The sequence below is a fragment of the Podarcis cretensis genome (assembly GCF_951804945.1).
Source record: "Podarcis cretensis genome assembly, chromosome: 7".
NCBI lineage: Eukaryota > Metazoa > Chordata > Lepidosauria > Squamata > Lacertidae > Podarcis > Podarcis cretensis.
Window position 1 is genome coordinate 59,686,928 of NC_137176.1, and position 15,436 is coordinate 59,702,363.

General features: G+C 41.1%; 1 protein-coding gene across 7 annotated transcripts in view; it reads left to right on the plus strand.

Moving 5' to 3' along the window:
- Positions 1-15,308, plus strand: part of SULF1 (sulfatase 1) — a 100,405-nt gene extending 85,097 nt beyond the window's left edge. For 4 of the 7 annotated variants that reach the window (XM_079983060.1, XM_079983062.1, XM_079983061.1 and 1 more), the window contains 8 exons: positions 219-471; positions 1,841-1,937; positions 2,867-2,961; positions 3,500-3,568; positions 4,061-4,233; positions 7,122-7,264; positions 7,677-7,800; positions 12,650-15,308. In XM_079983060.1, the coding sequence (XP_079839186.1) occupies positions 219-471; positions 1,841-1,937; positions 2,867-2,961; positions 3,500-3,568; positions 4,061-4,233; positions 7,122-7,264; positions 7,677-7,800; positions 12,650-13,443 (1,748 nt within the window). In that variant the 3' untranslated portion in view covers positions 13,444-15,308. Of the gene's footprint in view, positions 1-218; positions 472-1,840; positions 1,938-2,866; positions 2,962-3,499; positions 3,569-4,060; positions 4,234-7,121; positions 7,265-7,676; positions 7,801-9,990; positions 10,025-12,649 lie in introns of all 7 variants that reach the window. The other 3 variants (XM_079983066.1, XM_079983063.1, XM_079983065.1) reach the window with 3 other exon arrangements.
- Positions 15,309-15,436: the final 128 nt, after the last annotated feature.

Below are 15,436 nucleotides of genomic sequence, written 5' to 3' on the forward strand. Positions count from 1 at the left end.
GAAATGAAGTGTTCAGTGCAGGGCTAGGTAGGGTCATGTCTGTTACATTGATTGCTTGGACCAAAGAGCTCTGTAGTGAAAATCATCATGAATGTACTATTGCCCTCTCCCCAGTTACTCTGCATCAGTCCCCGGGTCTTGGTTCCTTCCCCTCTTTGTAAAGAGTGCACCGTGAGTAGTTGTCTAATTGACACTTCTGTGTTCTTTTACCAATGTAGAATACAAACCGCGGTTTGTTCACACGCGCCAGACTCGTTCCCTGTCTGTGGAATTTGAAGGGGAAATATATGATATCAACCTGGAGGAGGAAGAACTGCATATCCTCCAACCCAAAAGCATTGTTAAGCGGCATGGAGGTTACAGTGAAGAGGAGGAGGGCCAATCAGAAGATACCGCTGGTGGTGACAAAGCAATGTTAGCCGATGGAACCAACGCAGTCGGCCAGCCAGACTCTGTCCGAGTGACTCATAAGTAAGAATGCTTTTGCCACAGCTGACTATGGTGAAGTCAGAAGAGCCAAGTAGATGAGCAGAGATACATTGGAATTGATGGATGGATAAGGGAGATAGTGGATTAAGGGTAGTGAGACTAGGAGCGGCCGCTAGACTGGTGACTGGGAGTGGCCACCAAGACCATATAACAACAGTCCTGAAAGACCTGCATTGGCTCCCAGTACGTTTCTGAGCACAATTCAAAGTGTTGGTGCTGACCTTTAAAGCCCTAAATGGCCTCGGTCCAGTATACCTGAAGAAGCGTCTCCACCCCCATTGTTCAGCCCAGACAATGAGGTCCAGCTCCGAGGGCCCTCTGGCAGTTCCCTTACTGTGAGAAGTGAAGTTGCAGGGAACCAGGCAGAGGGCCTTCTCGGTAGTGGCACCCGCCCTGTGGAACGCCCTCCCATCAGATGTCAAGGAAATAAACAACTATCTGACTTTTAGAAGACATCTGAAGGCAGCCCTGTAGGGAAGTTTTAAATGTTTGATGTTTTATCATGTTTTTAATATTCTCTTGGGAGCCACCCAGAGTGCTTGGGGAAAGCCAGCCAGATGGGCGGGATATAAATCATCATCATCATCATCATCATCATCATTATAAAGGCAAGGGCAAGGAAGTTGTGATTAATGTGGAAACTAGTCTGATTATTATTTATTAAATCCTATACTACCCTTCATCCGAGGATCATTGGGGAGAGCATTCCTCAGATGCCAAGCCAACATAGAATAGGCCTATTCTCCAGACCTGTTGCCACCCTACAAACTTCTCAATAAAACCTGCAGGAATAAAAAGGTCTTTAGCAACTGGCAAACAAAGCCAGGAAGGAAGGAGCCAGCTACACTTCACAGGGGAAGCTGTTCCATAATGTGCCTGTAGCCACTGAGGAGGTTCAAACCAAGCTGTGTCCTTCTGCCCTAGGGAGGAAGCAGAGCAAGTACTTGCCCACTTTGATTGTTATGAGATGCTGGAACTACCATAGTACAGTGGTACCTCGGGATACATACGCTTCAGGTTATGTACGCTTCAGGTTACAGACTCCACTAACCCAGAAATATTACCTCAGGTTAAGAACTTTGGTTCAGGATGAGAACAGAAATTGTGCTCCGGCAGCGCAGTGGCAGCAGGAGGCCCCATTAGCTAAAGTGGTGCTTCAGGTTAAGAACAGTTTCAGGTTAAGTACAGACCTCCAGAACAAATTAAGTACTTAACCTGAGGTACCCCTGTAAAAGTAATTTATAGTGTTTTTGTTACTCTGTGGATTCAGAGGATTTAGGCTGCATGTAGCCAAGATCTCTCTCCCCCACACATCACCCCTATTTTCTTTTATCCATTTTTCCACTTAAAGGTGTTTTATTCTTCCGAATGACTCTATTCACTGTGAGAGGGAACTATACCAGTCAGCCAGAGCCTGGAAAGACCACAAAGCCTACATTGACAAAGAGGTTTGAAGTCATTTTCCTTTATTAACCGCCTATGCTGGTATCTTACCAAAATGCAAATCTCACAAAATGTACCAGTGAGTGAAGGATCGCAATCAGAACTGGGTGATTTAGGTTCAGATCTCTGCTTGGCCATAAACATGGGGTGGCTGTGCTTGGATATAATGCTAAACCACAGTTTAGTGCTAAACCACAGTTTAGCATTACATGAATGAGCCTTGCTCTTCTGAGAACTTCCCCCCGTGGCCGGCAACCATGAGAAAATCAGAAGCAATTGCTTCTGTTTTCAAATAACCATGGTTAATGTGAACCTGGACAAACTGTGATTAGTCTCAACTATGGTTTTAAGGCAGAAATAGCTAGTGTGATGCCTTCCAGATGTTGGATTACAACTCCCATCATCCCTGACCATTAGCCATGCTGGCCGGGACTGATGGGAGGAGTGAGCCAACAAATTATGGAAAGCAGCATGTTGACTCCCCCTGGTTTAGGGAAACAAGCCATCTTTAAACCATGGTATCTGATTCTGGCTCATGTATCTAAACCACAGTTAAAATGAGCCACAATTCTAGGTTTGTGCTCAGCAGCAAGCTTTGTGACTCCTTCAGGGGATGGGGAGAGGAATGTGTGTGAGGCTGACTTGGGCACAGAAAACTAAGTTCAGTATGATATTTGAATAAAAACTAAGTTCAGTATGATATTTGAATAATATCACTATGTGGACTTGAACAAATAATAATTTCTTGGTGTCAGTTCACCAAGTGGTAAAAAGCGGCTATCATTGTTGATGCAATGTGTGAGATTTATCAAATGATGAATAGAAAAATAGTATTATGACCATTGGCAATACTCAGTGTCTGTTAGTAGCAATGTTTTGCTGCACTGATAAGTATTGAATGAAATTCTTATTAAACCTGCAACTAACTTTGCAGATTGAGGCTCTCCAAGATAAAATTAAGAATTTAAGAGAAGTGAGAGGACATCTAAAAAGACGAAAACCTGAGGACTGTGACTGTAGCAAAAAAAGGTAAGGGCATTTCTTTTTCTCATCTGCATAATTCCAGGTGGAAAATCAATGTACATGGGGGAACAGATAATAACTCCCAAGGTTTGGTTTTCTGGTTATAATGGGATAAAGCATAAAGACAGCAGTCATACATTTTGGCCAAACTTCAGGTGTGTTTTCATCTGGTTCTTCTTGAAATGCTGCTTCTATGGAGTGCCACATAGAACAGTAATTTGCGTTTCTGAAATAAATTTTAAATAAGTGACCCTACTGGAGTTTTTGAAGCAAAATTTTGGACTATATAGTATCTGAGTATTTCATTTGGTTAAGGTTAAAATTGATTGTTTCATGGCCTTTGGGTAAAGAATATACTGAAATCTTTTACATTATATATAAAGATATAAAGAGTTTGAACATTTTTACCAAGAGTTATATTTATTTAAAAGCTAGTGGTGCAATCTCTGTACAAATATTTAAGGAATGAAACTAATAGCCACACTCCCATTTTTAAGTGCTGGTTTTCCACGAAGCCTCATTTTGTCATAACATTTCGTTACAGCTATTACAATAAGGAAAAGGGGGTTAAAGGTCAAGAAAAGCTTAAGACAAGTCACCTTCATCCATTCAAGTAAGCCCCTCTTTCTTTCTTTCTTTCTTTCTTTCTTTCTTTCTTTCTTTCTTAGAAGCTATGTATTATTGTTTGTTAATATTACTTATATTTGTGTACGTCATTGGCTGTTTGGCTATAAGATAGCCTTGTCAAAGTTATTTTTAGCCATATGGTACAGATATGTAATTTCTTGACCATATAAACTCCCGCTTTGCACAGCCCCGATACAAATAACTCTGGTGTGGGCCATCTGCATGTAAATTAGTGCATGTAGCAAAAACGTTTAAGCATTACTCTCTGCCATATGAGTCACAGCTCAGGGAAGAGGATTTCGGCAGCAAGCACAGTTGGGAGGTGACCTTTAAAATCAGTCCTGAAACAATCCACTTCTTCCCTCCAGCTGCTAAGCATGTTGATTTGCTTATATGAGAACTCCAGTCTATTGTAGGGGCTTGATGAAAACTGTTAGGATTAAGCCTTGGTTTATGAAATATTCTTGAATCTGACTAGGGAAGCTGCCCAAGAGGTAGATGGTAAACTTCAGCTCTTCAAAGAGAACCGGAGGAGAAGGAAAGAAAGGAAAGGGAAAAAGCGCCAGAAGAAAGGAGACGAATGCAGCCTTCCTGGACTCACTTGTTTTACGCATGATAACAACCATTGGCAGACTGCACCATTCTGGAACTGTGAGAACCACTTTCGTTTCTGGGGTTCGGGGTCGGTGTGATCTCTTGCAGCCTTGGGAGATTTATATATACTTTTGTGTTTTTTTGAATTATTTATTTTAAATACAACTGGAATTGAATTTAAATTGTATTTCAAACTGGATTTTAACGAGTTTAATATTTTTAAAGGGTTTTTTCCTTAAATTAATGCCAAAAATGAAATAGAAATTGGAATACAGGCACATTCAAATTTCTAATGAGGTTATGGGACCACAGAGCATGCACAATAGTTGTTGTTACTATAGGATTCTGGTGTCCTGGAGATACCACTTTCTGTCTCATCTGAATCATTCATTGGGCCCACTGATGGCTTACTCCTCTTTTAAGTTGTTTACTTTACCTGTTTGCATTCCTTAATTTGACCTGTTCACACATTATGTACCTGCCCAGTAGAATCATTCCTGAATGGTTCTAGGTGTATCCAGACCAATTCTCTGCTAACTTACTCAGAAGTCCCACTGAGGACAGTGGTGCTTGTTCCCAAATAATTGTGCATGGAATTGCAGCCGTAGTCTTCAAGTACATGGTCTTCCCACACATGTATAGATAAAGAGAGAGCAATATTAAAAAGGAGAAGCAACACCAGGTTGGGGGTGTGGAGGAAGAAGAGAAGAGGCAAGTCTCCAACTGGTGAAGAATGGAAACCATATTCTTAAACTGAAAGCATAAAATGGAGTGTGCTTTGATCTAAAATCTTCCACAGGGGCAATAGATTATAGTGGCAATTTCCTCTAAAGAAAGCATTGCCTTTGAGGTTGTAAATATTCAAGAGTAAGATTTTGGGCTGTATCCAATGAAAAACATCCTGTTAACACAAGACTTCCACCTGCTCTGCAGTGGCACTTCCTCTCTCCACACACCACCATGTCCTGCCCCACCTCTCTTCTGGGGGAAAGGAAGTCCCATTGCATAGGCGTAGGTCCTTGCACTAAGAGATTGACTTCACTGGATACAATTTAATGTTTGTGTCGGTGTCAGTGTTGCCTTCCCACCATCAACCGTAAACACGTGTATAACTGGGTTGTTCACTGTGTTACATACAGCCAACATTTCTTATTGTTAAAATAAGTTTTTTATTGGAGGGCCAGGATCACTTAAGCGATTATTTATTCCAGAATCCTGAATATTTATGAAAGAGCATATAATTCATGAAAATAAGTTTTTTAATTACTGTAAATGTGGGATATTTTCTAACCGCCATTTTTTATTCAGGGTTAAAAGATGTGATCCAATGAAGCACTTTTTAGTCCCTTTGATTTTAATGGGAGATATTTAAGCATAGTGTTTCTCCCATTCTCCTTAAACCAGTGGCCCTTAAAAAATGCTTAATGTGTATGGGGTCACCTGTAAACTGCAGAGACATTCTGTCGTCTTCTTTTTTCTTGCGCAAAAAGCATTTTTTCAAACCTTGAACTTCAGAACTTACATTTATGGTTGTGTGATGCAGTTGTTGTTGTTGTTTTTAAAGAAAATTGTGAAAATGAATTTAAAATTAATGGTCCTGAACCAGAGATCTTGTGTGCGGCAGCAGCAGTGCAAAGATGCTCCCTATGAAGCAGATGGTTGGTGCTGTAAAGTTTAAAAGTTAAGTGGGAGATGCTTGGGCTCTGTGCCTCCCACAGAGATGAGCAGTGCTGTCGGAATTACCATTGCCTACCCAGGGCACATGAGGTGCTGAAATACAGCACTATATGTGTGCACCTCCAGGTGCTGGATGCAGTCATGTTTCCTAAAGTGCGTCCTCCCTAAAAGAGGGCACGTGTTGCAGTGAAACCTGGAGACTGACCTCCTGGTTGTGGGTGGGTATATTGGACAGCCACAACACCTGATTGGTAGATCCCTCGTTGCTGGGTTTAATCTGGCCAATGGGGAGCAGTCTAAACGGATTGAGGGACCTATATATACCTATGCACGTGACCCTCTTTCAGCTCGTGCATCAGAACACCTGCCCACCTCTCCCTATTTAGGGCATTTTGCGATTGAGCTTGCTATGCATTCGTGTGTTGTCTGTCGTTGGGACAGGGGCACAGCATGAATTTTCCCCACTTGGCTGATTGGCTGTTGCCATTTGGGTTTTGCCTGCTGCGTAGCAAATCGTCACAACTTGTAAGGCTGCGGATAGGGATGGGAGAACGGTCTCGCCATCCCTATGTGAAGGGTATTCCGTTAAAGGAATCCAGGGACTCAACTTGGTTTGGTCAACCCCCGAGAGGGGGTTGTGCCCGTGCCTGAGTCCAGGGGAGCATCTGGGGAGTGAACATAGTCTGTTCCTGGGCTTTCCACCTACCTCAGGTGTTCACCCTTGGCTGACCTATGATAGAGCTCTGGGTCAGTGCTACCTGCAAGGGTGCAGGGAGCTAGTCGAACCAGAGCCTATGCAACCGCTCACTTTCTGTAATCAATAAAGTTGTGGCCTAAATTCTGCCAAAAACCAAACTAAAATTTGAGTCAAATGTGTGCTTATTTAGGGGGGAAGTCTCTGGGTCTGAACACGCAAACCATTTTCCTTTAACGCATGGAAGACTGCATCCAGAGAGATGGCATGCACCTTGCACTATGCATAATTTTGTTGTTGTCATCCATCTGTCTCGGGAGACAATGGAGCAGTGCGCCTTTGGGGCTGAAGTCAAGCTGTTGGAAAGTTGCAGCACCTGCTGTGGCTGTAGAGACCAATACGGGAGAGATGTGTTTTGTTGCAGCTGGGGCAGACGAAGGCATCTGGTTGGGTTTTCTTCTCTCTCTGCTCCTCCCAGCAGTCATTCCTCCTCTGGTCACGGCTAATTGCCTTTCCTGGATTGAATATGTGCTTCCTTAATACTGATTAAGTTTTTTCCCCCTTTCCCCAACAGTGGGATCATTTTGTGCTTGTACAAGCTCAAACAATAACACTTACTGGTGCTTACGAACATTAAATGAAACACATAACTTCCTCTTCTGTGAGTTTGCTACAGGATTCCTGGAGTATTTTGACATGAACACAGACCCCTACCAGGTAAATGTGTGTTTAATGTCTGCCCCTCCCATTACGCTTCATTTAAGCTCCATCTTTGTTGTCTTTTTGACACCTCTTTAAAGGCCTTCAATTCTCAACAAGCCTTTTAAGTGGAGATCCTTATCCCAGTTTCCATCTGTAGTGGATGAAAAATTGTTTTTATTGTTAATTACTTTGGGATGTTTCATGGGAAAATGAAACTCTCCCAGCCCTACCTAGAGATGCTGGGGTTTGAATCTGGGACCTGCTGCACGTGCAAAGCTGCATGCTTTTACTACTGAGCTATGGTGGTTCCCGAAAGCTTGGCTTACATGTAAGCGTATAGACTTCAGTCATTTGAGTATTGCACCCTTTGCAGTTGCAGACACTCATAACATTTCTTTCCCCCCTTTCCCCTCCCACCCGTGTCTAGCTGACAAATACAGTACACACTGTAGAAAGAGGCACCTTGAACCAGCTACACATACAGCTAATGGAGCTACGAAGTTGTCAAGGTTATAAGCAGTGCAATCCAAGACCCAAGGGGCTTGACACAGGTAATAACAAATGATGCTTAACTCTGGGTTGTTAATGTTGTTTCTGTCCCTGCACCCTTAATGACTACAAGGAATGGTTAAAGTGGTCTGTGAAACACCTAGAGAAATAATGATTTTAAGCATAATCAGAATGGGGTATTTACAATATGTTTAGCCATTTAGACGTGATTTGCAGCTGAAGAATATATGACACCTCGCTGTACACAGATATTACAGGAAAACTGCATAATAATTACAAAAGCAGGCAGAGTTAATTGCATTATTTACCATGCTGCATGTATACATGATTTCTTCTTTTTGTTAGCCTGACATCTCCCCTGCCCCTTCAATGCAAGGAGTCAGCTGGGAAATGTGAAGCAATAATGAAGAAGGCATTGCCTTTGAACATTGCAAACTTACTCCCTCTTCTCTGAATAACTCCACTTGCCCTCCAAAACACATCTGGAAAGGTTTATTCTATGCAGCCTTGTGCTCAGATTCTTCTTTTCACTTTACCAATGAACTGCTCTATTAGGACATGAAGTTTTGAGTCCTTAAAGGGTGTGTGTGTGTTCATTTTATGCATCTTCTCCGTTGTCACTCAAAATATTAGTAGAAACCAATCTTACAGCCCTCTCTTCACCAGGTATTATTCCCTTGGGCCTGGGAGAAGGCCTGAGGTCACCATCTGCTTTTATATCTACTTGTCCAATACTTATATTGGGTTGCCAATAGAACAAATGAGAATTTGTCCTGGGATTGGGCCCACCAAGGGGCATCAAACCCCACTGAGAAAGTACATAGCTGTGTCCCCTGTGTTTAGCTCTCCATTTTCCCTGGAAAAATAAGGAATTATATTACTCTTCTGTAATCTGAAGCCTGTAAAGTGATTAGGGGTTGTGGGCCGTGTTCCAGGGGAATCTTTCTCTAAAATTTTGCAAAAATAATAATAATTCCTGTTACCAATATGCAGTTCTTCAGGGTTCAGTTTAATCCTCTATGCTGTTTAACATCTACATGAAACAGCTGAGTGCGGTTATCTGGAGTTTTGGAGTATGTTGTCAGCAATATCCCAATGACACACAGCTCTACTTCTCCTTTACATCTGCAGGTAAGGCCAGTGGATGTGTTGGACCGTTGTCTTGCCTCAGTGGTGGACTGGATGAGAGCCAACTGATGCTCAGTCCAGTTACTAAGGCACTGTTAAGTGGGCAGTTTTCTAGACTGGGTGGATGAGAGGTTGCCTGCTCTTAATGGGGTTACACTCCCTCTGAATGAGCAGGTATGTAGCTTGGGGGTACTCCTGGATCCTTTGCTGTCACTTTGAGGCTCAGGTGGCCTCAGTGGCACAGAATGCCTTCCGTCAGCTCAGCTGTGCCCCTGTCTGGACAGGGATCGCTTATGTCGTCTATGCACTGGTAACCTCTAGGTTAGGTTATTGCAACACATTATACGCAGGGCTGCCTCTGAAGACAGTTCTGACACTTCAGATGGTACAGAATTCAGCAGCTAGGTTGCTCATCGGGGGAAGACAGTTTGAACATATTGCACCAATCCTGACCTGACTGCACTGGCTGCTAATTACTTTCCAAATGTTGGTTTTGAAGTATAAATCATTAAATGGCTCAGGATCGCAATACCTCAAGGACTGCCTCTCTCCATATGAACCCACCCGGACTCTGCAATTATCACCTGAGACACTTCTTTGTGTGCCTCCTCCACAAGAGGTCTGGAGGATGGCAACGTGAGAATGGGTTTTTTCTTTGGTGGCTTCCCATTTGTGGAACGTTTCTCTATAACCAGGCCTTTGGCTGATTAAAATTCTATGGCCTTTTAAATGTGTTTGTGGGAGTGGGTTATTGCTTTGTTACTGCTTTATTATGCATTTTGTGTTCTCATTTTGTATTTTTGTTGTTGTGAACCGCCCTTTTATCTTCAGAAGAATGGCGATATAAAAATTTAATTAATAAAATAATAATAATAATAATATGTAACATTTCCCTTTTCTTACAATTGTATCACTTTTTCTATTTTTTGATTTATTTAGTACACTCCCTACCAGGTATCTTTGTCGGACTGTCGCTTTACCTAATTATAACACGATAAATTTCTTTTTAGGAGGTAGATGCTGTGCATGGAAAGCTACATTATGAATGATTTTTACCAAATCTAAACACTAACAAAAGTTACTCTTGTATTTTCCTATATCAGGAAATAAAGATGGAGGAAGCTATGATCCACACAGGTATCCACACTTTATTATTCTCCTCAGCAGCTTCTTTCCAAATAATTGCATGACCTGGTCCATTTCGACTAATGCCTGTATCCCGCACATTGCGTAGCTTTTGCTGCATGCAAGCGCTAATGATGTTCTGCACCTGGCCACTGGTTTTTACATCTTCCACTGTACATTTAACTTTGCTCACACTGAGACTTCATGCAGCTCATTTTACATTAGTCCTGCTTTAGGAAATTCACTCATCATCCTTGTATGGGGGGCTGGGGGTGAGTGGAAGGCACGGCATAGTTCTCTGGAAGTACTGTATGTTGTTTCATGTGACAATAGCATCGCTCGTGTTCATTGATGCACATGGGGGGAATGAGACTGCACCCACTGGTCCCACAACATCTACATATTTAGCAAACGTATGGAAGGCATTTCATGCATGTGCAGACATATCTGCAGAAGGCGTATTCATGCAATTAAGAACCTTGGGACAAGGAGTCTCACCTATACATAAGTGTCAGGCCCAGAGTCGACATGGTCAGGCAAAAGCTGGGGCCGCCAGGAATGGCAGCAGTTGCTGGCATCACTTTACACCATTAAGCAAATTGCATACAGTCACTCACCACTTCTGTCCCAAGAATACGGCGCTTGAGTATAAATATATATATAAAAGTAAAAAGGAACCCCTCACTGCTGCCTGGCACACTTACTTGGGGACACCCCCAGAGTGGTCTGAAGGTCAGTGACCACCAGAATATTTCCCCTGCCATCAGCCTTGTGCATGAACGCTGAACACATGGACACCAAGGGCACAACCAGTGGGTGCAATCTTGCTCCCTCTCAAGCCATTCGGTTTATACAAAGGGGAGTTCATTCAAATCTTTTGTCACTTTTTAAAAATCTATGCCATTCAAATCTTGATTGTTTATAATGACTGAACTGGAAGTAGAATAGAAAAAGCAAAGTGGGATTCAAAAGCGATGTTTATTGATCCAACAAGTTTTGGATATCATAGGGTAAGAAAAGAAGAAACAGCACATCTAAATGTTGGATATTTGTTTCTCTAAATTTCCATGAAGATGGTCCAAATACATTGGGTCAATATTTTATCTCTTTTGATTATGCCAGTTACTTTTTGCTTCTACTTGCCATTCTTTCTTGAGGTTCCCATTTCTGATGCATTTTTCAATGATGGAAGCATTTTTGTTGTTGTTATTTTGGTCTTTTCAGAATGTTTCATTATAAATACACTTATCTTCTTGCTATCGTCAGCAGCAACGAAGCTGATACGGCAATTAAAAATACTTCAGCTCTGCATCTCATATCCTATACAATTGCATAATTGTTGACTTTTAACTCCCCTTATGAATTGATATTTTGTAAAGTTATGAGTATGTAGGTACTGGCTTTCAAGATTTGGACCTTGATCAGGATGTTCAGACACTTAGGGCATTTTCACAAGTGATACGAAAAATGTGCTTTTGCATTTCCTGAATCTGTAACCCAAGTGAAAAGTTGCATTGTCACGTATGTAGTCTGAAAGCACCTCATACCGTAGCATTGTTGAAGCCATGGAGATTTGGACATAATCAGAGCCTGGCTAGAAGACCTGTTGGGTAATATGTACTTGAGTGAATCTTCAGAGATGAGGAACCCTGAGAATACTCAAGACTGTTAGAAAAACTTCAGGAAGACATTGGGCCTTATTACATTTGTTTTGAATCAGTAAACTTGAATAATTGTTTATTTACCTGGGTAGAGTAAAAGATGGCAACAGAAGAGACCTTTGGTGCATGGATACCTTACTCTTGTTCTTCAGTAGCCTCTCATTGGCTGCATAGCCCTCATAATTCTGTAGTTGACTTTGCCACTATTGTATAGGACAAACATTTGTTTCCCTTTTGTTATGTGTATGTTGATTCCCTGGGTATCCTCAATGAAGTGTTCTCAGTAATATTTCTACTGTCTAAATCCACAGGCTTACTTGTGATATACTAGAAGCACCAGTGTTTTCTTATATTGCATTATAGCACCCCCCTTTTCTGATACCACATCGTTGCCATCTTTTTAAAGATGAAAATGTACAGTAACTTGGCTATGCACAACAGTTTAGAAACAGTAGTAGGTCATGAAGCATCTTATTGGAACCACAATGTCGTCATAAGTATTTTACTTCATTACTTTATTATTATTGATAGAGTTGGAAAACAAGCAAGGTTCATTGATCCCATATGCACACATTGGATGGTATTCAATGCTGGTCCTACTCAGAGTAGACCCATTGAAGATAGTAAACACAACTAACTTAAATTCATTAATTTCAGTGGGTCTGCTGTCCATAGAACTTAGTTGAATACCACTCCTGCTTTGATTGTGGGCTGCTTCTGACTCCTTTTCTCTATTATTGCTACTTGGATCAAAGTGCCTTTTCCCCATCTATAAGTAAAATATGGGGTGTTTCACTGTGGGTGTCCCCACACTTTCTTTAAAAGAAAAAATGTGTGATCTTTATCTTTTTCCATAACCAATCGACATGCTGCAGTTATGAAAAAAAGGAGCTACTGAACTGAGTCAGGACAGTGGTAGCAAACACAATCAATACTGAACTTTAGTCTAATTACAGTTTCATTTCTTCTCTTTTAGCAGAGGACAGTTATGGCATGGATGGGAAGGCTAAGTTGCCCATCTTCATGGGAAATGTCAACTGGCAAGGACTGGAAGATTTGTACAGTGTGAATGAAAGTTTATATGAAGCCAGAAATGACTACAGACTTAGTCCTAACGACTGGACAAATTACTTGAAGGATGTAGATAGAATCTTTGCACTGCTGAACAGTTACTCTGAGCAAAATGGAAGAGCAAAGACTCAGGCTACTTATGCCAGTGGGTACTTGGATGAATCATCCACACCATTTGCCTTGCTAGATATGAGCTCTGCTGAATCAGACGAAGGTTCAAGTTGGTTGACAGCCCAAGAAGCCCAGCCTATTATGCCTACAGATTTTGGGACACTGGCTTTGAGCGCTATTATGTTAAGCCAGGAGAGCAAACCTGAATTAAGCAATGATATTCCTGCAAACGTGAGTCCAAACCTACCACACTGGAATAGTCACCAAGCCGACGCGTGGCTGGAGACCAAAGAACCAGTTCGTATTGAAACGGATTTCAGTGGGAATGACTTGACAGAGCTTGAGTCTAGCCATAGCTTCACCTTACAACCCAGTAACATTCTTCAGAAAGACTCAGCCCAAGACAGTGACTCTGCAGAAGATATTTTTGAAGAGCAAATCTATCTTCCCATGAATGCAGGGGCAATCCACCAGTTCATCATGGAGCATAAAACTGAGAGGGCATTGAAAAAAAGGGAACATTTTCCAAATGCTTCACAGCGTCTAAGTGTAGAAGGCAGTGCCTCATCTCCACTCTCCTCAGATTAGATTGTGGTAAACCACACATTCTTTCTTCTTTATTAATTAGTTGGCAAATAGTAGTAGTTATGACAACTGACATTCCAAATTTTGCTACTGTTAACTTTTTTTAGCAAAATGAGACCTTGATATGTGCTCTGCATACACATACACAAACTCTTAAAGTGTAACTGAAGGAGCCAGAGTTCCAGTGTTAAAAAGAAAGTCACATTGCAGTGATACCCTGATTTTCTGCAGTATAAAGGCATCTGCAAATTAGTCTTTTGAGACATTTGTCTTCTTGTTACGCAAATGGCTCACCACAAATGAATGTTTCTGTCCACTTAAGCTCCCTGAATCATGGTTTTTTTTTAATTAACCACTGAAATTTCATACTGATAAGAGTAAAATTATATTGCACTTTTATAATCTGTGTGCCATAGCCTTTATTAATCTGGTACATGTTCTTAGTTTTGCTAAATAGTGTGTAATTGCAACAAAATAAAGTAGGTTGGTAGCATAAGCAATATGCAGCATGGATTATGAAAACCAATTATCTGAACATTGAGCAGAAAGCAATGTTTGGTTTTAAGCCTCTATGCTCAAATTGATTTTATGGTAATTTTTCCTCAGAAAGAAGCAGCTAACAAAAGATGTAATAGAGAAGGTGTTATATTTTCAGATTTCAATGTATAAGGAAACTAATAAGTAATTAAGGTTTTCAAATTTTCGATTTCTTTTGCTTGAAAGGAAGCTTAATTTTCATTAGGCAAAGACAAGCCTTGATGTGCTCGGAAACTACTCAGATAAGTTTTAGAGTTTTGAATGGGGGAGGCTAATCTGTGGTCTGCCATATGTTACTGGACTCCAACTCTCTTCAGTCCCAGCCAACATGGCCAAGGGTCAGAGATGTTGTGTGGTGAAGTCCAAATCTGGAGGCCATGGGTCAGCTACCTCTGTTTGTAACTGAACTCTCATCCAAAGAAGGGGACTGGTGTATGCAAAAATGTGCCTATACAAATATGCCATTGGCAGTGTTTCATACCAGCATGTTCAGTAAGCATTTTTTAGGAAGGGTATTGTGGAGAGTCACTCAGATTTTTACTCATCCCAATGGGAGACTACACAACTGTGACGCCTTCTCTCTATGTAGTCATATGAATGCTGGATTATAGCCATACATCTTAATGCAGAGGCTTCTCAAACACAGGAAATCTCCAAGGTGCATGTGGAATAGACAAGGGCTTCTCCAGTGGCTTCCAAAAGACGGAAAAGCACCATCTCCCATACGACCCACGTTACTTAATGGATTGGACTGCTTTAGAACAAACAGTTGAATGCAAAAATTGGTAGCCATAGATTTAGAAGACGCGGAAGGTACGTAACTGCAGACAAACTCTTGAGTATAAGTTTGTTGCTTGATGTTGCCAAACATTTTTAGAGGTTCTTTTGAACCACAACATTTGAATTATAAAATAGAGCAAAGTGGTATTTCTGTGTTATTTGATCTATAGGAGAGTACATGTCTTTATGTGTGGTAATGGAAATAGGGTTTAAAACTATTTGCTTTAAATAACACAGGTTAAAATTGACAATTGCGTGTTCCTGGTGCTCAGTAGGCTTTCTAATAATTTTCAGGAAAAGCTTGTGATGGACTCTGTAAAGTTGTTGACATTAACTAGGTGTTTAATCATGTGTGTGTCACGAGCGGAATGACCGAACAAACGTATTTATGGGCATGAATGATGCTGTTTGTATATAGAGTGTCCATTATTAGACTTTAAACTGTGTTCTTGTAAAAAAAATTATATATTCTGCAATACTTTTATAGAACAATTCTGACTTCGGTGAAGTCTAGAAGCAATATTTCTTGAAATAAAGAGTTCCTGTACCTGTTTCATAGTAAAAAAAAAAAAATGAGTGAAACCAAAAATTCATAAGGCTAACGTAGCAAATGTTTCCATACTTTCAAACATCAATTACTGAAGACAAAGTATTAAGTAAACTTTACATTGGTGTTGAG